Source organism: Gymnoscopelus microlampas (genome assembly GCF_963454915.1).
Source record: "Gymnoscopelus microlampas genome assembly, chromosome: 18".
Classification (NCBI taxonomy): Eukaryota; Metazoa; Chordata; class Actinopteri; order Myctophiformes; family Myctophidae; genus Gymnoscopelus; species Gymnoscopelus microlampas.
Window position 1 is genome coordinate 19,297,025 of NC_139955.1, and position 24,595 is coordinate 19,321,619.

Consider the following 24,595-nt stretch of genomic DNA (forward strand, 5'->3'; position numbering starts at 1 on the left):
TGTTATGGTGCCCACAGGGTTTTCACGAGCTCTGGTCCATAGCGTTAGAGGGAGTTAACGCTATGTTACTTTCGAGACGTTACCGCACACCCGCGGTAGCGCAGGCTGCGCAGCCGCTCGTTTGTAGTACAAAATAAAAAATACGCTTTCGCTACTCACCAAAACAAAGACAGTTTTAAGATGTTGAAAGCCTATTGTCCTTGTTGGGAACACTCGGAGCCCCCCACCTCACGCCTAAAATACACCTTTTGGCCAGAAAAGAAAATATTCCACCGGATGGAAAAATGTTGTAGTTACTCCACTACGCCCCCTACATATCTGGTCAATGGATTATTTTCTATTGACAAGTCATCTGTAGAGGGCGCAGTAGAATAACTAAAACATTTTCCTTCCGGTGAAATATTTTCTTTTCTGGCCAAAAAGTGTATTTTAGACGTGAGGTGGGGGGCTCCGAGTGTTCCCACCAAGGAAAGTAGGTTTTCAACATCTTAAAACTCTGTTTGTTTTGGTGAGTAGCAAAAGTGTATTTTTTAATTTTTACTACAGACGAGAGGCTGCACTACCCGGGCATGGCGGTCAAAGGCTGAAAAGTAACAGCGTTAAGGAGAACTCCTTCTAACGCTATGGGCCAGAGAGCTAGGTTTTCACTATGGCCAATGGGGTTAAAACACATTTTGAGCCAGATAAAACTGCACGTTGTGCTTTGTGTGGCCACTGATGGCCAGCATCCCCTCACTTGTAGTTTGGATAATTAAAAAAAAGAAGGATATTAATATGGACAGTATCAATGTCCAGTCGTTTGCTTTATGCAGCGAATCATCCTTCAAACGTGTCTTCTCACATTAAAGCAGCCACTTGCTCCTCTCCTCTCCTCCTCACCCCACCCATCATCTCCCCTTCCTTCCCAGTACAGCTACAAACGATGGCCAAATTATGTGGGCTAAACTAACGGTCTTCCATTCATACGTTAGAAACGAGAATAGACGCGATCAAATGCCAATCGGATTGATATATGAGTCTACTTAACACAAAAGGCCACACGTTCGAATGTTTCAATTTAACGTCTAAGAATAAGCGCTAATATCCATCCATGTGATGCGAGGCTGAATCTTAATACTCATATATATACCGCTATTTATAAGGGCCTTAGAATAAACGCTCCACGAGATGATGCGTGATTCATACAGAGAAAGGAGGCACAGTCTCTCGTTTTACAAACTGTAAAAGGTGCAGAAAACGCCAGAATTCACCGACACAGGGTCTCCAAACACCGTCAACCATCATCACCATCATCATCATCATCATCACCCCCACTGGATGGTGATGATGATGATGGTGGTGGTGGTGGTTGACGGTGTTTGGGAGACCCTGTGTCGGCGAATTCAGGCGTTATTTTTCATATTACGGCGAGACATCTCGCTCGTAATACTCCAATAACCGGGGTTACGTTCGTAACATGTAGTTTTCTCTGTTGAAAACCATCACCATCGTCGCTACACAGACGCACATCTCCGCTATCATCATCTCCGCTACCATCTAGTACATCTTCAACATGCAACTCATCCATTCGGCTGCTGTTTTTTCCACCTACCTGTAAATTGCATGTCCGTCCGGGCAAAATACGGGCGGACAACGTTGCTCTATGTCGACGACGATCCGATGTTTATTCCTGGGGTTTTTCTCGCCTTTTTCCCCAACCCCAGATACTAGATAGATGCTCTCGTTTCGTTTCGACCAGCAGTGCCTAGTATCCGCTAATCCACCACCACCACCCCACACACACACACACACACCATAGACACACACACACACACACACACGCACACAAAGAGCAGAAAATGGCTGCAAGTGCATTTTCTTAAAGAGACAGTCACCGTAGTAGTGTGGAACCGGTGCTGATGGTGATATGCTGATGATGGGTGTAGTAATACGATTTTTTTTGTTTCTTTCTATATTTAATTACAGTGGTGGAAAGTAACCAAGTACTTTCCACCAAGTACTGTATTTAAGTACAATTTTGAGGTATTATTACTTTACTGGAGTATTTCCAATTTTCACGAGGCCTACTTTTACTTCTACTCCAGAGGCTTTTTATAAATTTGAAAACTTGTGACATGGGACATTCTGCATAATGAGTCATTTCTACTTTTGTTACTTTGAGTACATTTTGATGCTAATACTTTTGTAAAATGTTAATTCCGGACTTTTACTTGTAGGCTTGTAGTATATAGACTTGTAGTATTTCTACATTGCAGTATTGCTACTTTTACTTCAGAAAATATTTGAGTACTTTTTCCACCATTGCTTATTAAAAGTTGCAGTACCACAGAAAGACTCCCGATACAAAAGTCCTGTATTAAACCATTTACTTTAATAAAAAGTATAAGAGTACTGGCATACAAATATAGGTAGCCTGACCAGTACCAAACAAGTAGCCTAATATACTCATTAAGCACATGTCTTCATTTCAGTCATAAATTATGGGATTGTAATGAGTAATGCATTAACATGTTCATCATCATCACTTATTATAATGTTGCAGATGTTAAGGTTGGGACTGATATTACTTTATGTGCTGCTATAGCTTAACCTATAATAATGCATCATCATTTATCAGTTACTCTATGTTTTGTAATAATACATGTAAATCTGAAAAGTAACCTAACTCTAAAGCTGTCAAATAATTGCAATTAGTTACAGTAGTAATGTGGTTAATTTATTTTCCACCTCTGGGCCTGAAATGCCTGATTGCATTAATTTATCAGGCTTTCTCATCTAGTTGTGACTATGTTTGGCCAAAGATCATGGGTTTTATCTGAATTTATGGATATACCACATGGGAAATATAAATGGTAAATGGTGCATTTATATTGCACCTTTATCCAAGGCGCTTTACATAGATTGTGCATTACATTTGCCCACACATTCATACACCGATGGCGGAGGAAACCATGCAAGGCACCAACCTGCTCATCGGGAGCAATTAGGGGTTCAGCGTCTTACTCAAGGGCACTTTGACACCAACGTGTCACCAAAGTGTGTGTGTGTGTGTGTGTGTGTGTGTGTGTGTGAGAGAGAGAATCTAACATAATCACAATTATACAGGTGTGTTGTACTGTTGTTACAACCCTGCACCACCCGGACATCCCAGGTGGAGGTATGTTGTACACTTATTCATGGAGGACCTGTATTATATTACAGTGAAGCCTATCACTGGAAATATCTTTACTAATAAGAGGCTGAGCAATTATCTATGGCTGGGCAATTAACCGAAAATATATCAAAACCAATATTTAGAAGCAATAACCGACTTAATCTTGCTCACGTAGACTAATCGAATAATCAAGAAGCAGTTTAAAAAAAAGATATTTTGTATTTTTTACATATCGGCACAAAGAATGTATAACCTACTTACATACTAATACTTTTTTTTTTATAGTTGACAAAATCGATTAGTCTGATTAACCACTTAACCCTGTATTAGATTTCGCTGTACAATGATGGCGTGCAAAAATATTGAAAATATCTACAAGTTCACACAAGGCCTCACACCATACCATGTTGCGATCTTGTAGATCTGCTATTTTCACTATTTAAAAAGAATAATCGTTCATTAAACGTTATCGAGGCAAAACATTTAAAATTATGAGGATATTGATTTTAAGTCATATCGCCCAGCTCTATGATAAACTAATATATAGTTTCATGTAGTTCAACCATTACCCTCCCCCACATCTTTCAACCAAATCAAACAAACCACGGGAAAAATTATAGCCAGTAAAGTTGCGATAAAAATATGTGGACAATGGCCACATATTTTCAGCAAATATTAACTCCAGTCATTACTTCTGACTTTGTGCCAAGTATTCATGAGAAGTTTTTCAAACTTGTCAAATTTCTGCATATTAAACATTATTGCATTTATTACATTTGAACTTTATACATAGCTATGCATAAAAGGTTTATCAGCTCCTATCTTGGGCAATTTACAAGTTTAGCTAAATGCAAATGAATCACCATTACTGGAGATCATTAAATGTCCCAAAAAGCAATGATAGAATTAACACTGGGTCAAAATACAGTACCGGTATATACATATTTCAACAATAAATATCTCACAGTCTCACAGTAAGCTCAGCATTGTGAATGGTTTATGTGTGCCCTCTAAAGGACAAAACGTAAACCTACCACAGAGAGCTACAAACATAAAAAGTGCAAGGGTTATAAAAACGGGTTGTGGAAATGAACAATAAAATTCAATTCTTGTTTTATGAAATGAACATGTAGTTAGTACTACAACACATACCTTTTAATACAAATGTCAAAGAACAGAACATAAATCAATAAATAACATAAATATACTATACAGTATATATTTTCTTACATTAAAGTATATGATATTTGGTGTAAACTCTTGTCTGGTTTCACAGGTCTGCAAGGGAGGCCAGCTCATGCAGAAGGAGGGCAAACGACGGGCGGTCTTCTGGTTTCTAAGAGTAAAGACAGGCAAGTCACCACTCACACCTTCAAAACGCAGGACTCTTCTTTAGAGAACACATTTTTGCTAGATCTACAGTGTGCATGTAGGCCTACAACTTGTTCTAGGACATGGACATTGAAATACAGATTTATTTAATAAAAACACAAGGTGTGTATAATCTGGACTAGTGAGATTCTACTTAATGCATTACTAAAATGACTATGATTTTTTTTTAAACATATGAAAGACAACAGGGGTATATTCTGGGCTAGCCTATTGTATAGCCCGGGGTATAATCTAGACTAGCCCGCTTTAACCCCGGGTATAGTTTGGCTGGGGGTATTTTGGGCTGTTACACCTGGGACCCTCTAATTCCCATACGGCCTCTCTACCCATTCAGCTATTGCCACCCATGTACTCTCATGATTCTTATCATTATTCTTCTGCACATACCTATGTCTGTGAAAAATCTCTATTTAAGCATGATGTTTTTCCCCTTGCAGTTTGGAGTGAAATTGTATCCTGTATCCCGTACTCTCACCTCCTTCCAGCACCACTCCATGAGCAGGTGGACGGCCTCTGGAGTGGAGCGGGGCTTCAGCAGCCTCAGGCCTGCATTCAGTGACTCCACCACCTCAGCATTGGAGCGGTGCTCGTAGGGCAGACGTCCGTCGCTGTACACCTCCCACATGAACACACCTGAGAAGACAGACAGACGGACACGGAGACACCACCGTTCAGAACTACGACAAAAAAGAAACATCAGAGCAAGTGATAATTAATTGATTGATTGATGATTGATTAACAGTTATTAACACACCAAATGACCAGACATCAGACTTGCTGCTGAATTTGGAGTACTTGATGACCTCTGGAGACGACCACTTGACGGGGAATTTGGAGCCGTGGGAGCTGGTGTACTGGTCATCAAGAACGAATCTGAGCAAACACACAACACACTATTCATGACGCTATCTAAAATGTGAGCTTATGTAATGCAGAACATAGCAAATGCACTGATTTAAAAAAAAAAGAATCACACACAATATTGTGAGCACACAAGGGATCATACACCAATTCAAATTTGACAGAAGTCTATACCGTGTCATGCCAAAATCTGACACCTTGACTTCATTGTTCTTGGAAACCAGACAGTTCCTCGCCGCCTACGGAAGTAAGGGAAGCACGATATAACTACTATGTTGACATAAAACAACAGTACAGAACTGTAACATAAAAACAGATATTTTTATTATGATTTCTCAATTTTTTACCAGGCAGTTTAATTTAGCCTTTTTCACTGACGAAAACTCAATAAAAACTAAGCTATAATGACCAAGACTAAATACATTAACAATTTCGTCAACAAATAAAAACTAGACCAAAATGTTAAGGTACTACTCGAGAAGAGACCCAGTAGAACTAAGACAAGTCATTGTATGTTTGGTTGCGGTGGGTGTCGCGGTGAGTGTCGCGGTGGGTGTCGCGATCTACGAGCCCTTGTAGCTAAGTGTAAATCAGCCATTACAACGCCATCACGGCCTGCCAAAAATACATTTTAGTAGACTAAAATCAACCGTCATTTAGTTGACTAAAATCTCATAAAATGTTGTCAATAAAAACTAGACTAAGTGTGACTAAAACTGGATGGAATGATATTCAAAAGACTATGACTAAAGCAAAATCAAAATGTGCTGTTAAAATTAACACTGATACCAGGTCTCTGTGGATGAATTTGTTGATCTCCAGGTATGCCATCGCTTCACTGACATCCAGACACATCCCTAACATGGTGACTTGAGACAAGCGCCCCCTCTTGTCACGGAGGAAGTCTGACAGGCAGCCGTTGTCCATGAACTCAAAGAGCAGACACATGGGACAGTGTTGCGTGCACACGCCGTACAGCTGAACCAGTTTACAGTGGGACAAACTCCTGTTAACACACACACACACACACACACACACACACACACACACACACGCACACACACAATTTTTCTAATCCAAAAGCAGAAAATAGCTGATCTACAAGCTCACAACGTGCCCCAGTGCTACGCGTTGTGAGGTTGTAGATTGGCTATTTTCGTCTGTACTCAACAAACTATACTATGCTATAATTGTCAAATAATATAAGAAAGAGGCAAAAATCAGTCATATCAGTCGTAAATTAACTCTAACCTCAACCCCTAAATCTAACCTCTAAATGCCTAATGCCGTAATCCTAACCCCAATCTGATCTTTTCCAAATAACAAAAAAAAACAAATGTTAACAATTAAAATAGACATTTCTTGTGTGAGGACCAGGAACATTGTCCTCACAATGTCTATTTCTAAACCTCTACTAGAATTGTTGGGACATTTGGCCCTCACAAGTACAGTAATACAAGTACACACACACACGCATGCACACACACACACACACACACACGTGTGCACGCGCACGCACACACACACACACACACACACACACACACACACACACACACACACACACACACACACACACACACACACACACACACACACACACTTGTATAGTCAACTTACATCATGACCTGCGCCTCCTCTTTGAACTCCTCCTCCGACATGGCTCCTGCTTTCACCATCTTCACAGCTACCTTCCTATCTCGCCATCTCCCCTCCAACACCAGGCCAAACTGCCCACTGCCCACCTCCTGCCCCAAGCTCAGCTCAGTGGGGCTCACCTCCCACCTATCTGATAGGTGAGCAGAAGTACTCAAGTAAAAGGCCTGCATTCATTCATTTTACTTGAGTTAAAGTACACAACTATTGGCATCAAATAAGCAAAATCTTTCAAAATCTTTCAAACTTGTTTAAAAAAACATATTATAGCTGATCTACAAGCTCACAATGCGTTGACCTTTAAACCACTGGTGAGCAATATGCTATTGAACTGCATTACCCATGATTCCCCCCAATTCAAGGCCAAATGACCACAACAGCAGTTATCTGACCACGTTGTGAAATAGCTGGCCAAGTCATTTCTAGGAAATGTTATCACGAAATGTCCTGCCAAGGTTTTAATGGTTGTTTTCACTGTTAAAGAACTCTGTGTAAGTGTGGTTACATCACAAATACAATGTTTTATGTGCAGGCCTCATGACTCCCCAAGATGTCATATCTATATCAGCCATCGATCTCTCTGCTACTAGGGGATGGAGAGGTCGGAAGGTCAACCACTTAATCCCTAATACTAAGTACTATATGCTTCATCATATAACAAATAGCGAAAATAGCCGATCTACAAGCTCACGTGTTGCATCACAGCGCGTTGTGAACTTGTTATCTGCTATTTTTGCCTATTTCTGAAGATTTTCGCCAATAATAACATCCCCAAAATACTGTAGTGACGCCAGGTTGAAGGTGGTTAACAAGAGGAAAGCATTTTGTTCATTATGCTAAGAAGGCAGATGTCCCCCCCTCACCCCCCCCCCCCCCCCCAATCAACTACTGATCATACCAGTGTAACAGACTTTTTATAATGAGCAAATAACTTGCATCTTTGAGTAAGGATCAAATGAGATATTCAATCCATTTAGGAGTGTGCAATCAGACTGACAGTCTTCTATGTCTATGAAGTTGGTTAACCTGCCCAAATATCAACAATAGCTTGGTGTGTAGCAAGTTGACCTGGCTCTGACCTTTAGAGAATACAGCCGGTTTCTTTGAGCTGCCTCTCATGCCACCTCTGTCTTGGGAGATGGGATGTCGCAATCGTGTGATCAGACCTAAAGGTGTGAATGCACGGAAACATGACAAAGCACTCAAAGATTTAAAGTTACAATCTCAGTACAACAAATTTTAATTAATAAAACATTATTCTAACCAAACTTTATAGCAGAATATGTTAATGCCATATAACTAGCACACATGCAGTGATTGGAGGTGGTCTCCCAACTCTAAGTTTTGGTTTTGAGTAGCCCTGCCTTAAGCTCATAAGTGCAACATCTCCCCCAGCCAAGCGTGGATTCCCTCTTGTGGAAGATGTGGAAGATGTGTGGTATCCCACATGGGAGACCCAGGTTTGAATCCTTGCTAGCACATAAAATGTAGGGATTGCAGCTTTAAGAAAGCTTTAAAAAATGACCTGTTACCACAGTAAGAACGGTTCCTTTTTTAAATTAAGAATCGTATGTTCTGATAAGTCATTCTTCATTATGCTCTGACCCAGCATTATTACTATTCTCTTATGCTTAATTTATGATCTGTCGTACAACGGTGTAGGGCACCGAAAACAGTATGTTCAGTCAGATGTGACACGTTGTGAGCTTGTAGATCGGCTATTTTCAGCGTGAGCGACTAAGTATAAATCGGGTTTAACCTGTGAGATTTCACAAAATATTAAACGTTTTTCTGTATGCTTGGGGAGATGAATGAATGAATAGAATATCTTAGCTTTGGTTGTGTGTTGATGATGCATAATGGTGTTATGTTTCATTAGGTCAGTCAGCTCAGTTACAGTACCTGCAGCATTATGTTGGTGGTAACGGATGAGCTCAGGAATGGTAGGAAACAGGTACTTCTCTGCCAAGTAAAACTTTGAATCCTCTGTGTTCTCCCTTATTTGATAATGCTTCACTCTTGGATTCTTCTCTCCATTAGACCTGAAGTTAGACAACAGATGTTTCTGTTAGTGCGGTATTCGAGACCACCTAACACCAGACCAAGTCAAGAGACTGAGATGCAGTTGGGTGAGAGAGATCAGAAGAATTTGAATCCGAAATTGTTGTGGCATTTTGGTTTTATTTAGATAGGAGAGTGCAGAGAGACAGGAAACCTAGGGCAGAGGGGAGGGGAGACGTGTGAGTTAGTGGTTAGTCACAGGCCCGTCTTAATGCACAGGCTTTAGGGGCTGCAGCCCAGGGCACCAAGCTCTGGGGGGCACCAAACGGCAGGTAAAAAAGAAAGAAATGACTGGACTGTTGCAAGTAACAGGCCGATGTACTGTTCCGTGGCTGCTGAAATACCGCTGACGAAATACTGTGCAGGGGGCACCAAACTTGGTCGTTGCACCAGGCACCAAAATGTGTTGATCCGGCCCTGGTTAGTTAGTAAAAGTGCACTAACTGGCTGTGCCGCCAGATGTTTTTCAAAAGAAGTCAAAATCTCAAGGCACACCTGTATTCATAGTGAAAATAGTCTATCTACAAGCTTGCAGACGAGACTGAGACGAGGCTGAGACAATCGTTCTTGAGACCGGTCTCAAGTGCTACAGCACAGGTTTCTATAAGCTTGGTATGTAAACATGCAAATAAATGAGCATTAGCTGTACAGAACTAGCATGGATTGTATAGGCAATGGGTGGGACTAAAGCTGCCTATTATTCTATCGATTATTGTTTTGATCAATGGGATAATCGAGACGTGTGTTTATTTTATTTTTTTATGTATTATGTCCGCCAGGCCAGGGGTGGGGATTATGTTTTATTATGGCAAAGATAGATAGTGCATGCTTGCACATCCTATTCAGTGTCCTGGACAAGTGCTGGAGAAACGGCAGATCAACAATAAAAAAAGAATAAAGTCAGCACACTGGTTCCTAGCTCCACTTGTTTATTGCTGTTTGTTCAACGTTTCGATCAACAGATCTACGTCAGGAATTTCATTATTATTCCTGATGAAGATCTTTTCATCGAGACGTTGAACGAACAGCAAAAAAAACAAGTGGAGCTTAAGAACCAAATCAATTCTTAAGCTCTATTTTATACTTCATTGTCCAACAGTAATACAAAAATGCTGATCTACAAGCTCACAATGTATCACATCGCGTTGTAGATCGGCTATTTTTTAAATGTTAAAAAGATTTGATTATCGATATTTCTTTTAACAATCTACTCTTTTTTTTTTTAACTGATTAAACAGATTAGTTCAATTGACTGTGTTGCCGCTAACTGGAACTGGGACTGGGACTGAGAGGAAACCAAAAAGATTTGTCACTTCTGGCATTTTCTTACACATAAAAAAAAACACTCTTACAAAAAAGATCACACTACAAAATAGCTGGGAACTCTGCGCCTGACGTAGTCTAGTGTGATCTATTACAAGATGGTAGCAGAATTACCCTGGTGCCTTAGTGAAAACAGACACGGTGTAGACTCCTGCTTGCCTGGAATCACGTACCATGAATGCACCCTCCTTTGCCTATAGAAACACAGTATGGAGACATTGAACAATCACCAATGTTACTATTAACCCATTTTAGACCTGAGACCGATTCTACAAACGTCTTCTAAATCCTAACAGTTAAAAAACAAAACGTATGTTGCTATAATATCAGTGGTTCTCAAACTTTTTCACGTCAAGGACCCCCAAAATGATATGTATTTGGTCGCGGACCCCCATCTGAAAATATTTAGTTCCAGAGACCCCCAGAAGCAAAGATATGAGTTACAAATGTTTGCTTTAAAAATATATATATTCAAAGATTTGCACACATTTTCACGATTTCTCAAAAATAGCAGATCTACAAGCTCATAGCGCGGCACACTATGAGCTTGTATATCTGCTATTTTTGAATAGCCGAAGAAATCATCTTCTAATCATCTACATCTCAGAGGTAAATATTGTACTTTTTTATTCCGCTACAAATATCTGACAACTTGCCTCACTAGTTACATTGCAGATTGAAATGTACATTAACCACGCTAACCCTATTTTATACTTTGGCCATTTGAAAATAGCAGAACAACAAGTATTACTATTTTTGAATAGCCAAAGTATAAATAGGGCTTAAGTGGTTAGTGTACATTTTGTAATAATCTAAATCTGCAAAGTAAATAGTAATTAAAGTTACAAATAATTGTAGATCTGCTATTTTTGAAAAGCAGAAACAAAATGAGTAGGTGCTTTAACTTTTGGTACTGTAAATATATTTTGATGCCATTACCTTTGTTCTTTTACTCAAGTAACATTTTAAAATAATAACTCTTTTAAAATCTGAGTACTTCTTCCAACACTGTTGTCTTGCCTCTGCACCTGCAGTAAACTGGCATACGTTTGCTGCAAGTTATGGTTAGGGTTAGGGTTTTACCTTTTGCATGTAAACCCAAGTGTGACACATTTATGACAGGAAATCCTGAATTGTAGCACAAACTGTGGCTTCGAGATACACATTTGCACTTTCCCACTGCATATGTGCATGCATGTCTGCATTCATCTTGCAATGCTACTACTTTCAGGGGTGGAAAAAGTATTCAAATTGTTTATAAGCTAAAGTATCAATACCACAAGGTAGAAATATTGTGTAAGTAAAAGTCCTGCATTAAAAATGTACTTGCGTAAAAGTACAAAGGTAATATTGGCATCAAAATATACTTACAGTACCAAATATATACTCTTTATGTCGAATGGCCCATTTCACATTCATATTATTGGATTGTAGTTGTAGGGTTAGGGTTGCAGCTGGTAAAGGAAGGAAGGGATTTTAATTACATACTTTATGTAATGCCGGGTAGCCTAACCAATATATGATGTCATAATTTACTGTACATCATAATGATACATCAGCATTTATAAGTTAATGTATGTTTTGTATTAAAATCGTAAATGGATTTTAGATTTTTTAGATTTTTTCTTTATTAAAGTGTCATGCTTCCAAAGGAAGCCCAGCCCATATACTTACAGGACACTAGTATTTCATTTGACAAACGATGAATGGATTGCATTTATATTGCGCCTTTCTCCAAAGCGCTTTACAATGTATTTCACATTAACCCATTCACACACTGACGGCGGCGGGAAGCATACAAGGCACCAACCTGCTCATCAAGAGCAATTAGGTGTTTAGTGTCATGCTCAAGGACAATACTTGCCTCTGTGATGTAGAGGAGTAGAAGTATCCAGAAAATGCAAATATTGAATTCAAGTAAAAGTACCTCAAAATTGTACTTAAGGTAGGGTAAGTGATATTTTTTTTAAGGTGAAAGTACTATATTCTGATAGTAATCATTGCTACAGAGCGTTTGTTTGGTCACAGGGGCCTCTCCAGCTCTTTAGTAAACAGAATATAGTACATTTTCAGGTAGGTGACAAAGTTTAAGCCAATCAGGAGAGAGCACTGAAAATGCATTTTCTGTTTAATAAAGAGCTGGAGAGACATGGGAGACTCCTTTTACAGAGCAAACACTCTATAGCAATGAGTACTATCAGAATATAGAACTATTTAACACTTATTTTAACAAAAGCAAATCACTTACCCTACCTTTAAGTACAGTACTTGAGAAAATGTACTTACTTACTTTCCACCACTGTAAACATGTGTCAGTAGAGAGCAGCTCCACAATCATATCAAACAGTGATGCAGTACTACTGTTGATGAATTGAATACATAGAACCACGATGGAAACAAGTCCCCAGAACCTTTTTGTGTTATCCTTTATTAGATTTGGTGTCTGTGCTGTTTATATTTTTGACTAATAAAGTATTCAATCAATCAAAACTTTACGTTTCACTGTTCTGTTATTGTTGTTGTTATTATTATTATTATTATGTTGTAAGCTTGACACAAACACTGACATGGAGTTATCTTACCTCTCTCATCAACAGCTCCTCTGCTTCACCTCTGCATATGTCTTTGTTGTACCATCTGTGAAAGGGCCAAATAACTACAGTAAAATAAAATACAACTCCAACAGAGGAGATACATTTGGAGTGGATTCACCTTGGAGCTCAACTTATTACTTTCAACAGTACAGGGGAACATAAATGAAATAAGACTCACTCAAATCTGTCAAAGTTGGAGCCAGATTTTTCAGCCACATATGTGCTGGGTACAAAGCCGACACACCTGATGAGAGACATATCGCTTGCTTAAAATAACAGATTGTGTATTCAATGTTGTGCTATATATTAGGAAAGATAATTTAATAATGACAATAAGCTGAGCTGAACTAGCTACTATGTAGATACATTATGATTGTGTTTTCTACCCCATGTTGTCCTGTATGGTCCACCAGTCAGCATGGGATGTGTCTGTCAGAATGTACTCCTGGTCCTTTTGAAGCGGCAGGTCATTATCTCCAGTAGGTGTGTAGTCGAGCAGAGCCACCACCACCCTCTGTCCTGTATCATGTACACCCACCTAGCAGACACATATCAGGTTGGATTTATTATTATTTTTGTGCATTTTATGTCCTTTTAATCACAAGTGCAGTATACCCGTTCGGAGCGGGACGGTTCTGGAGAACTGATTGACTTCACACTCGACACTGCACTTCCTAGGGTTCTCGCCAATACACCCGCTAAGTGTGAGTCGATCAGATGAACGGTTCTGGACATATGTGAAGGACAGTTATACACATACTGTACATACCATACCATACATACGTACATACGTACATACATATTCCTAGAATGAATAGATAGACAGACACACTATTTGGCTAAGTGCATAACACTGCATGAAATTTCTAATCGTGTGTTTTATAAATATATGTTTTTACTGACTGGTTGATTGAGGTTATAACATGTTCTGTCCATCTACCCAAGGAATGTAAATACACACCATGTTGATGGAAAGCATGACATAAGAGAATATCCACAAGTAAACATGTATTTCAGCTGTGCATCATGACAGTCACAACACACAACACACAGCACAGTCTGACAGAAGAAAAAAAAAATTACGCGACCACTGGCTATTTTTTCACACTTCAATCAAAAGTATAATACCTGTGGATCTGGTAACTGAGGGAGAGGTCCTTTTGTGGCTGTAGAGTGATGGGGGAAACATTGAATTAAATAACTATTACACATGATGCATACTACTGATATGGCAGTGATTTTATAGGAATAGGAATGTTTTGGCACACTACTGAATGTATGGGGTACAAATGTGTTGCTATACTAACAGAGGCCAATGTGTCTTTTTCTATTTAGTCAGTTGAATTTGACAGTCGGAAGACCTTCATTTGGGACTTCGATTTTGATATTGTAATATTTAAATGAAAGAGCGAATACAAACCATTTCCCATAGGGTCATATTCATTACAGCCTGATGCCAACTTCTCCGTTTGCTGACAGCACTTCCATCTGCCATCCATCCAGAAGTTTGGGTGGTATTTTACAACCAGGTTGTTATACTTTGTCTCTATGTACAGGGAAGAAAATGAACATTGTTGTATGGATAGGATACATGAATATGAAACAAATTAATATACACAACTAGTTTTGTACTTTTATAAAGCAACAAAGAGTACTTTACCCTCTTTGAGAGCTTTGACCCATCTCTGACGGCAATCATTGTCTGGTGCAAAAACGTAGAGGTAATGGCTGTCATGAAAGACCTGTGGAGACATTTGCATTTGAAAAATAAAACTGTTGCCCAATACAAAAACATAGTTATAGAAGCCATATTAGTCATATGTCATATATAGTCATTAGTAATATTAGGTAGTTATTATTATTATAGTATTAATTAATAATTGATTTTAGAGGTGTATAATTATCAATTTGTAAATAAATTGTGAATGTGTTATCTCACCTGGAAAGGGTACTTGTACTTGCATGGTATGGGAACATCATCACTAAACACAATTTCCACACATTTAATTCTGGACAATGCAATACAACCTTTCAGTGTGGGTTTTTTCTAGGAGAGGGGAAATACAAATACAATTAATATATATGTTGCACATTTCCACATGTTTTCCTTGCTTTATCTGTACATCTTTAATGTAGTCGTGCTGTATGTCAAACATATAGGGGATAGGGGAGTCCATCCAATATGTTCTAAAACAACCCTTTTCCTCTCAATTCAAGGCTCAACTATAAATCATTGAATTGAATTGATTTGTCCTACCACAAGACAAAATAATAAATCCAAAGACTCTGAATAAAGTTCCAACATTGTAGCCATGCCGTGAGGACTGTGTAAAGCACATTTAATTGCCTTGTTGTTGAAATGTGCCATACAAATAAAACTGCAGTGGTTCTCAAAGTGGGGGTCCAGGGATCCCCAGGAGTACTTAGGGGCTTCCAGGGGGTCTCCAGCAAAATGATTTAATACCCCATCATAATCAGTTAAGACTTTAATATTTTATACATCGGATATTTGAAAATAGTCGATGTACAAGCTCACAATGCGATGTGTTGTGAATTGTGCTATTTTGAATTTTATTTTGAGTTTTATTTTATTTTTGAAAGATTTTAACATACATTTTCTCTTTTGGGGGTCCCTGGCACAAAATATTTTCAGATGGGGGTCTGCGGAAAAATGCATATCAATAAACCACTGGTCTATATAGACTTACCCCGGGGCGGCGTTCTGAATACTTCAGATCTTGGGTGTCCAACACAAAAAATCTCTCCTTATAATTGCATGGTGATGTCCTTCTCTTCTGCTGTGATTTCTTTATCATTGTTCCTTTCAAGATGACCCTGGGGAACATGGTAAACATCTGCAGTAGCTACAACACATTGGGAAACCGGAGACACAGAGCACCTTGTGAGAGTGAGAGGAAAAAACTAACGGGTGCGGGTAATGATGTCGCATGAGTTTCCGGCCTGAAGTTGATACAAAAACCACATCCTTGCGATGCACACACACACACACACACACACACACACACACACACACACACACACACACACACACACACACACACACACACACACACACACACACACACACACACATTTTATGTGGTGACTTAATTCAAACAGTTGCTTCTGTTGAGCTTTCTATATTCACTTTAATACATTTGATGAAAGAAAAGCACCCTTTGTCTGAGTAAATACTACTATCTACTATCAGTAGGCCTAGTGTTAGATTTAGTATTTCAAACTAAGTTCTTAATCTGTTGCTTTTATTTTCTTCAACAAACCTGTTGTAAGGGCTGCACAATAATCATATTTTAATCGTGATCACAATTTTGGATTCCCCCAATTTAATGAACATGATCCTCCAATTATTGACATTCAAATGTGTGCTCTGCCCATAGAACGCTCCACTGCAATGCAAGTCAAGCACTCCATAAACTGCTGCCTTCAGGGCCTGAATTTCATTCAAAATAATGTTTTTATCGTGCACATACCTTCTTATTTTACTATATTTAAATTGCCTAATGGGTGGACGGTGGAATACACAGGCACACCGTTAATCCAGGCCACACCAAACTTGCCACAAACACTCTTCAGGGATATGCCATGACAATATCACACCAGGGGCAATGTCAGGGGCCCCCAGGCACAGTGTTGCTCCAATCCGCACCAAACTTGGCACAAATACTGTTCAGGGCCATGATGACAATAGTCACACCAGGGGCCAGGAGTGGGCCCCCCGGGGCCACAAACACTATTGGGGTCAGCCATGAGAATACTTAGTTACACCAAAAAACCTAAATTGCAGACATTATGCTACAGCAATGTTACAGTCATGTTTAACACTTCGGCCCGATTTTGGAACAGCTGACGATTATTTGGGCTAAACAAACGCATCACGTGATGTTGATCCCCTTCCTCCTATTCGCTCTTACTAGGACATGACGTAGGCCTATGTGTAGGCAGGAGACTACTTTTGTACTTCTACTCAAGTACATTTTGAATAGGCCGTCGGACTTTTACTTTCACAGAGTGTTTCTACATTGCAGTATCGATACTTTTTCTTAAGTAAAAAATGTCAATAGTTTTTCCACCACTGACTACGACGATGTCACTCGCTTGCCAAAGAGAACAGATGTGGGACTCTAACACTGATCACAGAGTTGTGTGTGTGAAGCATTGTTAATCTATGGATCTGATTTGGTCCAATCAGCGCGTTCTAAACCAGGACGTCATCCAGAGCGTCTGGGTAGTGTTGCCATGTCCGCTTATAAGCGACTCTGGGCTTGTTTTTATGTAAAGTTGCTTGAACATAATGGTAGTTGTGGGTTCCGTTTTTTTGGGCTTGTTTCTAAAGTGTAGTTGCTTATTTGGGCTTGCTTCCTATTGTTGTTTAAACCAGTGGTTCTCAAACATTTTCATGTTAAAGGTAGGGTAAGTGATTTGCGTTGGTTAAAAGAATTGTTAAATAGCTCTATATTCTGATAGTACTCATTTCTCAGTGTTTGTTCAGTATTAGGAGTCTCCTTGTATCTCCACCTCTTTATTAAACAGAAAATGCATTTTCGTTTCAGTTTCAGTTTAATTTCCAATTTTATCCAACCAGGACAGATAACTCAATCAGGATACAGATTGCACAGTGAGATACACAGTGCAATTGGAAGTGATGACACTAAGAAATGAGCATGCAAAATTGGAACTGGAACACTATACTAATTAAGGTTAAAAATGGGTACTTTCTCCTGATTGGCTGAGATTTTGACACCTACCGAAAAATGTATTTTCTGTTTATTAAAGAGCTGGGGAGACGGGGAGACTCCTGTTACTGAACAAACAATGATTACTATCAGAATATAGTATTTTAACCTTTTAACAAAATACTTTTGTTTTAACCCAAAAATATCACTTTAATACCTAGCCATGGTTCACATGAATGACAGTCATGTTTCAGGGCTAATCACTTACCCTACCTTTAAGGAGTCAAAGGACCCCACAATTAATGTCCACAGACCCCCCCCCCCCCCCATCCCCATCTGAAAATATTTTGTGCCAGGTACCTCCATACAAGATTTGTGTTGTTAAAATGTTTCAGAAATATTCCAAGATTACCATTATCACACTTTATGTATTTGTGTAAAGAAAATAACAGATCTACAAGCTCACAATGCATCGCGACGCGTTGTGAGCTTGTAGATCGGCTATACAGTAGAGGATATGCGCATGCTTAAAGTGAATGGCACATCGAGTGGCAAATCGAGTGGCAAAGAAACATGCAAAATGAGTTTAACATTGTTTAATGTTGTTTAATGCAATCAGATATGACTTTTCTGTTTGGATGCATGGGCTGTCAAGGCCAGAAAGTATTTTTTTGACACTCAGTAGGCATTCCTGCATAACTTCTGGGTTTGATGATGATGTCACAAGCATATCCTCTATTTGCAAATAGCCGTAGCCTAGTCGCTTCTTTTGTAACCTCGGTCCCAGCCTCACTCATCTGCGAAAAGAAGCTTCTTTTGGGCTTGTTTTCATACCTGGCTCCTTATTTCTCTCACAATATTTGGCAACGCTGGTGGTACGTCCTCCTGAAGTTAGCAGTGCCACAATGTTGTCTCATTTCTGAAGAAACGACTCTCGTTGTGTAGAACATTTTCAACCTCACGGTATTTATTTAATCAACCTTATCAATTAACGAACGGTATTTATTCATCAGCATCATTAATTAACCAACATCAAGGACTCACTCCAAAGGTGTGTGTAAAATGTGTTGCTCTAGTTGTTAGCTTCCTGTTGTAGCAGCTAGCCGGTGTTGAATGGCTAGCAGGGTTGCCATGTCCGCTTACTATAAGCGACTTTGGCCTTGTTTTTCTGTAAATATTGGTTGCGGTTTGCGTATTTTTAGGCTTGTTTCCTATTGTTATAACCCGCTGGTTCTCAAACATTTTCATGTCAAGGACCCCCACATTATTATGTATTTGTCTGCAGACCTCACATCTGTCAATATTTTATACCAGGGACCCCCATACAAGATTTGTATTGTTAAAATGTTATATTTTAAATCCACATTTTCACTTTAAAAAAAAAAAAAGTAGCAGATCTTCAAGCTCACAAAGCGTCACATCGTGAGCTTGTAGATGGTCTATTTTCAAATGGCCGATGTAGGTTTGACGGGTTCAGTTGGCCTAGTAGTCGCTTCTTTTGGGCTTGTTTTCCTAGACCTGGTTGCTTGTTTCTCTCGCAAACCCTGGCAACACTGATGGCTAGCTTACTTAGCAAACGATGCTAACTTAGAGATCTGTTTGGAGTCTTTGATAACTGGAGAGTGTCTTAACTGGAGAACAGCATTAAGGATAACGTTAGATTATCGGACACGTTATTAAGCTATCTGCTAATATAATTGCCTAATACATTAGCATTAGCTAAACACCATAACTACATAAAACCCCCGTGGATAAATTCATAGGCTGTATGCGCAGTAGGCACGAAACACAGGATAGGTTTAAGTAAGAGTGAGGGAAAAGAATAACAATATATGAATATAGAACAACAGTTTAAATAAATAGACTTGGAGCTAGACATTTTGCACTTGCAAGTGCAAAATGTCTAGCGCCAAGACATTATGTTAACTCAGTCTGAGTTAACATAACGTATGAATCAGAATCAACTTTATTGTCACATCACAGGTTTACAGAAGTAAAAAAAAAGTGGGTGAAATTCCTTTTCGTTCATAGTTACCATAGTTTTGTTGGGGGGAGGGCAAGGAGGAAAGGAGATCAATCAAAGAAAACAAACAAATGATCTACTTATTTACACATAGTACCTGAGATAAGATAATATATAACGTGCGTGAGCATAGCAGCAGATGTATAGGCTACTCTGCATGATATATTGAGCTGTGTGTGTGTGTGTGTGTGTGTGTATATATATATATATATATATATATATATATATATATATGGATAATATGTACATTCTTTCAGCAGTGTTAAATGCTGAATACAATGTTATACTTTATTGCACTACTCTTTCAGGTTCATCATGGGTGAACCACAGCAGGTGAGTGCCCTGCCTCCTCCACCCATGCAGTACATCAATCAGTATACAGATGACAACATCCGTAAGGGTCTGGCCCCGAAGCCCCCTCCAACCATCAAGGACAGCTACATGATGTTTGGCAATCAGTTCCAATGTGACGACCTCATCATCCGGCCTCTGGAGAGCCAGGGCATCGAGAGGCTTCACCCCATGCAGTTTGACCACAAACGGGAGCTGAAGAAGCTCAACATGTCCATCTTGGTGAACTTCCTGGATCTGCTGGACATTCTGATAAAGAGCCCTGGCAGTATAAAGCGTGAGGAGAAGCTGGAGGACCTGAAGCTGCTGTTTGTCCACATGCATCACCTGATCAACGAATACAGACCGCACCAGGCCCGGGAGACGCTGAGGGTCATGATGGAAGTGCAGAAGCGACAAAGGCTGGAAACGGCCGAGAGGTTCCAGAAACATCTGGAGAGGGTGGTGGAGATGATCCAGGGTTGCCTGGCCTCGCTGCCCGATGACCTGCCCCAGATGGAGGGCGCCAACGGTGCCGGGGAGGGGAGTAGGAGCGTGTCTGTAGTGGGTAGTGTCAGTGGCCCCTCTGGCATGGCCCCCAGGTTGAAAACGGAACCGATGGACATAGAGGAATCAGGGGCCAGTTGTATGGTGACAGGCCAGCAGGACAAGACTGTGCACGTGTCACAGAGGGACAAGACATTTGACAAAGACGCTGCCATGTGTTGTATTATTGACGAGATTGCTTAAGTTTTCTAATGAGTAATTATTAATTTTTTAATGTGCACGTGTAGGGTTTGTTGGTTTGTCCCCCCATATACATATTCTTGATTTGTAATCTTAAATTAAACATGGAGCTGTTGGATTATGTTAGTTTACACACTACCTAATATCCCATATCTTAACGACTCCTGACTTGATATCTGGATATTTTACAGAGTTTGGATTTTATTGAAGTGAAATGCTGCTTGCGTTCCTCTTTTGGTAAGAAATCCAATAAAGCTAATTTTCTTTGATATTTGGTACCATTTCATTAATTGATTTTCGCACAACCTCGTTCCCAGTTTTATCGGCATCTCACGAGGAGATAAAGCCGGGAAAAGAACTACTACCAAAAGTGTCTTAAATGGAAATACAGGAAGTACACAGCGACTTGTCTTGCCCACCGACATTCTTAGCCCTGTATTTAGTAGGTCTTTCTCGTCCCTCTTCAGGGAAATTAGATTAAGTAGGTCTTGTCCAGCCTAATTTCCATATCTATGATCAGAGTGTTGAAATTCCTCATTGGTTACACATGATGCACCTTGATATTTAGGACACTCAAGTTACATGGGATACTGAAGTATGGAAATGTATAATCCAGTCTACAGTTGGGTTTACTCATGCAAGGTTTGGCTGTTCTGAATCTGCACTTGTATCCATATTTAGACACAAGTTAATATAAATAAGCAGAACCATGTGATGTACAGAATTCCCACATTCTACTTTTCTCTGCAATGTATTTGCATTAATCCATATCCGCAATGATGGTCATTTCTAATCTAGCTGTGAGTTGGACACTTTCTAATCTAGAATCTTGAATTTTTGAAATTCATTTAAGCAAAGAACATTGAAAATATGTGCAAATTGGGTGTGAGTATCCATTGTTTTGTTTGGTGGGTGAATGTGAATGCACGGGTGTCCTAGTGACAACCCTCAAAACCCCCTACTTGAGCTATTACAAAAATATAATCTTAATCATGATATCTTTACAATTTACAGTAACAGTATCTTGCATCCTTGCCTCAAGATTGCTCAATTTGTGTAAATTGTACTACTTGATTGATTGATGTACTTTATTTAGTAAGACATGAGAACATCAGTACATGGAAGTACAAATTCACAATACAAGGTCTACTGAACTGGGAGACTCATTAAGCACTGAGCTTGTTTAAGATTAGATCCCCATGCACACAAATCATGATGACATATAAGAGACAGACAGATATACACTACTATACATAATGTCATACAATCAGCTTATAGGTTACTGGTATGAAGAGTAAAAAAAAATTACAAGAGAAGAAAAATAAATGGGGGGGGGGGGGGGGTAGGTTAAAACTTAGACAGGGGCCATTTTCGAATTGCAGCCTCCTGAAGGTGTATCTTTTGGGCAGTTTTGAAAGTGAGTAGGGTTTTACACTCCTTTACTCCTTTTGGTAGGGCATTCCACATTTTTGATGAATAGCATGAGAACGAGTTCATTCCCTTTGTTGAGCCATATCTGGGTTGAACATGATTTGTGGAGCTGCCTCTGGTGTTATGATCGTGGACTTCATTAACATTTAGGAAGTATTTAGACAAATACAGGGGGATCCCAATGTTGTGGTGTATCTCGAAGAGTCAAGACCAGGCCCATAGCAAGTTGCTGTACTCTGTCCTCAACCCTAAGCCATCCAATCCTAGCAAAATGAGCAGGGGTTAGATGGGTTTTGTGATTGAGGCCAAGAAGTAGCCTTACTAGTTTGTTTTGGGATGTTCGGAGCCTTGTTTTTAAGGCCTTGGAGGTGTTGTGATACCATGAAGTGCATGCATAATCATAATAACCTTGTATGAGGGCCCCTGCAAGAATCTTCAGAGTGTTCTTACTGACTAGACGTCCAATCCTATGCAAAAAGCGTGTTCTTTGGTTAACCTTTTTGACTTTAATAATTTATTCTGCTGCAGACTACCAAAAAAAATGTCAGGCTCTGCCGGTTAGGGCAAAACAGAGCTCTATCCATCCAAAACAAGTATGTTCCAACAAGCGCCCCAGGCTGTGTCTTCCGTGAGGAAGAAGCCCACCAAACCCACGGTGAGGCCTTTAGGAGGGCCATTCCATTCCAGCAAACCGCAAGTGGAGCTAACACCATTAGACGGCCCAATCTAGTGGTATCTGCCCAAGGAACCATCACGCCAGAAGGAAATGTTTGGATCGGGGCGGTGCAACTGATCTGGCGCAGCGCTCAGGTCTTGGACCTGGTGAGACGAAGGAGGAGCCCGGCCAGGAGACAACCCACAGAGCCTAGTCCCTCCACGTGCCAGAGCCTCCCCGAGTCCCGGCAGAGTACTTCCGGAGAAGCGGACTGAGTGGCCCTGTCTTTCCCTATAGGACTGACCGTGGGTAGCTACTGGGACGTAAGTCGGGGCTTGATCAACCCTGGCTGGGTCACCTGGGCGAGGGTATAAGTTGTATGTTGCGAGACCCGAAACACCCAATGACCTCAGGCTACAACACTGATGATACGTCCCAGTTGCATCCATGTGATGTTTTTCTTTATTTATTGTCTAGACTCCCCCTTTAGATAACTTAAGTCTACATGTGTATGTAACTGAGCATTGCAGTGTGGTACAAAGGTGGCTCCAGTGAGTGACAACTAGTCTATATCGCCATCCAGTGGCACTTTTTGAAGAATGTTTGTTAAATGAGGCTGTGAACATTTTAATGTTAGATAAATGTTATCTATACTCAGTAAGTATCAATACCTTCAGTAGCCATTGTAGAGGCGGAGGTAAAATAATAATAGACAATTGTGACGGGGGGGGGCGGGGGGGGGTAGAAGTACTCAATTTTTTCAATTTAAAAGTATCAATACTGCAATGTAGAAATACTCTGTTAGGGCACGGTCACGCCACACTTTTATTCTAGTTGTGAGGGCGGATTCTGCCAATGCATTTCAATGGGAATGGAGTGGTTTGCTGCATTTTCATTTTCATTTCTGCAAAAAAAAACTACATTGGCAGAATCCACCCCCACCACATAGGTAGAATAAACCGTGTGACCGTGCCCTTACAAGTAAAAGTCCAGAATTCAAAATGTAGGCTACTTGAGTAAAAGTATCAAAATATACTTAAAGTACCAAAAGTAAAAGTACCCATTGAGCAGAATGTCCCATTTCAAGTATAAAATGTATACAAATCTTTTGAAAATAGCAGATCTACAAGCTCACAAGTTGTGAGCTTGTAGATCTGCTATTTTCAAAAGATTTGTATCTTTTCCCTTGGCGGATCTTGCCCCTACAGGGCCAAGCATGGGTTCACAGACTTCACACAGACCGGGCCATGGCCTCGTTGGGCCCCAATGACTGTATGCGTCTGCATAACAGCTAATGAAGCTCACATCGAGTTGTGAGCTTCATTACCTAGATCAGCTATTTTCAAATAGCCAAAGTTTAAATGGCTATTTGTTACTTGTGTTTTGTATTGTTCTGTAATGTGTACTGTGTCTGTACTGTGTATGTCACTTGTGTCTATGTAGTGTTACGTTAGTTACATGTGTTGTATTGTAAAGTATTTTTAACGTATTGATTGTTAATTGTAAGAGGACCTCAACGGAAATAAGTCTCAGGACTTTCTTGTGTTATCCTCGAACTGCGGTGACCATGTGGTGATGGATTTTCAAATAAATCAAATCAAATCAAATAAAAAAAAATGGGGTTGAAGTGGTTCATGTATATTTTGTAATAACAATCCAAATCTACTAAGTAAC

The 24,595-nt window shown here is 39.8% G+C and overlaps 3 protein-coding genes and 1 long non-coding RNA gene across 6 annotated transcripts in view; 2 read left to right on the plus strand and 2 right to left on the minus strand.

The window, feature by feature from the left end:
- The window catches only part of cyfip2 (cytoplasmic FMR1 interacting protein 2), a 36,390-nt gene extending 34,632 nt beyond the window's left edge, over positions 1-1,758 (minus strand). For both annotated transcript variants that reach the window (XM_084041087.1, XM_084041088.1), the window contains exon 1: positions 1,592-1,758. The gene's annotated coding sequence lies outside the window, so the exon portion shown is untranslated. The remainder of the gene's footprint in view (positions 1-1,591) is intronic.
- Positions 1,759-4,250: 2,492 nt separating this feature from the next.
- Positions 4,251-15,934, minus strand: itk (IL2 inducible T cell kinase). The gene is made up of 17 exons (XM_084085606.1): positions 15,750-15,934; positions 14,981-15,088; positions 14,702-14,783; positions 14,462-14,587; positions 14,170-14,207; positions 13,428-13,579; positions 13,220-13,285; positions 13,030-13,084; positions 10,562-10,641; positions 8,966-9,105; positions 8,143-8,229; positions 7,028-7,196; positions 6,197-6,413; positions 5,582-5,646; positions 5,301-5,419; positions 5,022-5,179; positions 4,251-4,490 (listed from the first exon to the last, which is right to left on the minus strand). Exons 1-17 carry the CDS (start codon positions 15,894-15,896, stop codon positions 4,425-4,427), a joined length of 1,875 nt encoding a protein of 624 aa, XP_083941732.1. The 5' UTR covers positions 15,897-15,934; the 3' UTR covers positions 4,251-4,424.
- LOC311065332 lies at positions 10,650-12,981 on the plus strand. Its single transcript, XR_014602824.1, has 3 exons — positions 10,650-11,769; positions 12,188-12,392; positions 12,708-12,981. It is a non-coding gene; the product is annotated as an uncharacterized lncRNA (long non-coding RNA).
- A 2,659-nt stretch (positions 15,935-18,593) lies between the features above and the next one.
- med7 (mediator complex subunit 7) lies at positions 18,594-21,106 on the plus strand. Of its 2 annotated transcripts, none has more exons than XM_084041160.1 (2): positions 18,594-18,698; positions 20,067-21,106. In XM_084041160.1, exon 2 carries the CDS (start codon positions 20,074-20,076, stop codon positions 20,836-20,838), a length of 765 nt encoding a protein of 254 aa, XP_083897286.1. In that variant the 5' UTR covers positions 18,594-18,698; positions 20,067-20,073; the 3' UTR covers positions 20,839-21,106. The 2 variants fall into 2 exon arrangements, with proteins under 2 accessions (XP_083897286.1, XP_083897285.1); XM_084041159.1 differs by having other exon boundaries at positions 18,605-18,786.
- Positions 21,107-24,595: the final 3,489 nt, after the last annotated feature.

What these genes read in the sequence shown, in the direction of transcription:
- med7 (XM_084041160.1), top strand. Translation starts at nt 20,074, where the DNA reads ATGGGTGAACCACAGCAGGTGAGTGCCCTGCCTCCTCCACCCATGCAG.
- itk (XM_084085606.1), bottom strand. Translation starts at nt 15,896, where the DNA reads ATGTTTACCATGTTCCCCAGGGTCATCTTGAAAGGAACAATGATAAAG. An exon ending in AGGAGCTGTTGATGAGAGAG is followed by an intron (nt 10,642 to 13,029) that starts GTAAGATAACTC and finishes GTGTTTCTATAG; the next exon opens with GCAAAGGAGGGTGCATTCAT. An exon ending in GAGGAGGCGCAGGTCATGAT is followed by an intron (nt 6,414 to 7,027) that starts GTAAGTTGACTA and finishes GTGTGTTAACAG; the next exon opens with GAGTTTGTCCCACTGTAAAC.